The 2,552-nt window shown below is 50.1% G+C and overlaps 1 protein-coding gene across 1 annotated transcript; it reads left to right on the plus strand.

The window, feature by feature from the left end:
- The first annotated feature begins 323 nt into the window (after window positions 1-323).
- On the plus strand, window positions 324-932 carry LOC136456279 (uncharacterized). The gene has a single exon (XM_066456084.1). The coding sequence runs from the start codon at window positions 324-326 to the stop codon at window positions 930-932; it is 609 nt and encodes a 202-aa protein (XP_066312181.1).
- Window positions 933-2,552: the final 1,620 nt, after the last annotated feature.

Genomic DNA, 2,552 nt, shown 5'->3' on the forward strand with positions numbered 1-2,552 from the left:
TCAAGCATCTATACAAAGACTGTAGCCTCTTGAGGCGGTTCTTGTCTGGAGGCTCCAACAAAGGAGAGCATGGGAAGGACCCTGACCCCATCACGGACAACACCAAGTGGAAGGACGGTGGCTTTCTAACACCAGATGGCTACCTCATGATCTTTAGAGGATTAGCGGCCTATGACTCCAAACATCATCAGAGGGTCATGCGCCGCGTGGTCTATACGACCAAACCGGCCACACCTGCCTTCCTCCGGTGGTCAGAGTCCTTCATAACCTTCGATTAGACCAACCACCCGAAGAGCCTCCCGCATCCCAAGAGATATCCGCTCATGGTCGACCCGATCAATGGCACAAAGCGGTTCACCAAAGTACTGATGGATGGAGGCATCAGCCTCAACATCATATATGCCAAGACGCTCGATGAAATGGGCATCGACCGGACATGCATCCGCCCAACCGGAGCACCTTTCCACAGTATCATGCCTGGAAAGCAAGTCATGCCACTTGGGCAGATCGATCTGCCCATTACCTTCAGGAATCCATCCAATTATAGGACAAAAATCCTCACCTTCGTGGTGGTCGGGTTTCCTAGAACCTACCATGCCATCCTCGGACGTTCATGCTACGTGAAGTTCATGGCCATCCCTAACTATACCTACCTCAAACCAAAGATACCAGGTCCTGATAGGGTCATCACCATCGGCACATCCTTCCAGCATGCCTATGAATGCGAGGTCAAGTGTTGTGATCACGCCGCAGTAATTGTTGCCTTCGGAGAACTCGCCACCATAAAAAAGGAGGTCACCAAAGAAGCGCCCGACCCTAAGAAGTTGACTAGGTTTTTTGATCCTACGGAGGGCTCCAAAGAGGTCCTCATAGATCCCGATAGCCCCGATGGCAAGGTGGTGCGCATTGGCACCACGCTTTCCTATAAATAGGAAAACACACTCATCGGCTTCCTTTGCTCCAACAATGACATCTTCACGTGAAAACCCTTGGACATGCTAGGCATCCCGAGGGAAGTCACCGAGCATGCCTTGAAGATCCATCTAGGCTCAAAGCCAGTGAAACAATGCCTGCATTGCTTTGATGAGAGAAAACACAGGACCATCGGTGAGGAAATCACAAACCTTATGGCAGACGGATTCATCAAGGAAGTGTACCACCCAAAGTGGTTAGCCAATCCTATTCTTGTGCGAAAGAAGAGTGGGAAATGGAGGATGTGTGTTGACTACACAGGCCTCAACAAAGCATGCCCAAAGGATCTGTTTCCTTTGCCACGCATAGACTAAATAGTTGACTCCACCTTGGGGTGCGAAACCCTCTACTTACTTGATGCGTACTTTGGGTACCATCAAATCATGATGAAAGAGTCTGACCAGCTCGTGACATTGTTCATCACCCCCTTTGGATGATTCTGCTATGTCACAATGCCGTTCGATCTGAAAAATGCTGGGGCACATACCAACGTTGTATGCTTAAGTGTTTCGGGGACCTCATCGGGCGGACCGTTGAGGCCTATGTTGATGACATTGTGGTCAAATCTAAATGGGCTGACCACCTCATAGCTGATCTTGAGCAAACCTTTGTAAAACTTCGAGCAAACGACATCAAACTTAATCCCAAGAAGTGCATTTTTGAGGTCCTGAGGGGCATGCTACTTGGTTTCATCATCTTTGAGCGTGGCATCGAAGCCAACCCGAAGAAGATCTCAGCTATCACAAGGATGGGCCTGATTCAGAATATAAAGGGGGTGCAATGAGTTACATGGTGCCTCACCACGCTAAGCTGCTTCATCTCACGCCTCGATGAATGATGTCTCCCCCTTTATCGACTTCTAAAGAAGGCCAATCACTTCAAATGGACATCCAAGGCCTAGGAAGCACTTGACATGGTTAAGCAACTCTTGACGAAGGCCCTGATTCTGGTTCCTCCTATCGAGGGAGAACCCCTTCTGCTCTACATCACGACCACCACGCAAGTGGTCAGTGCCACCCTGGTAGTGGAGTAGGAGGAAGAGGGGCATGCCCTCAAAGTACAACACCCTATGAACTTTATCAGCGAGGTCCTATCCGACTCAAAGACCCACTACCCCCAAATCCAAAAACTTCTGTACGCTGTCCTCATCACCAGGAGGAAGCCACACCACTACTTCAAGTCACATCTAGTGAAGGTCATGACGTCCTTCCCCCATGGCGAGGTCGTCCAAAACTAGGACACCATGGGGAGAACTATGAAATGGGAGATCAAGCTGATGGGTCAGGGCATTGCGTATGCCTCCTGTACAGCCATCAAGTCCTAGGTGTTGGCTGATTTCATCGTGGAATGGACTGAGGTCCAAATGCCACCGGTGGCCATCGATCAAGAGTACTAGACAATGTACTTTGACGGATTGCTTATGAAGAAGGGTGCCGGCGTGGAGCTGGTCTTCATGTCGCCCCTTGGGATACTCATGAGGTACATGGTTCGCCTCCATTTCCCCTACTCCAACATTGTAGCCGAGTATGAGGTGCTCATCAACGGCCTACGCGTTGTCATCGAATTGGGCATCCGACACC

This window comes from Miscanthus floridulus, chromosome 1 (assembly GCF_019320115.1).
Source record: "Miscanthus floridulus cultivar M001 chromosome 1, ASM1932011v1, whole genome shotgun sequence".
In the NCBI taxonomy this organism is placed as follows: Eukaryota; Viridiplantae; Streptophyta; class Magnoliopsida; order Poales; family Poaceae; genus Miscanthus; species Miscanthus floridulus.

Coding starts and splice junctions, on each gene's coding strand:
- LOC136456279 (XM_066456084.1), top strand. CDS start 324: ATGGTCGACCCGATCAATGGCACAAAGCGGTTCACCAAAGTACTGATG.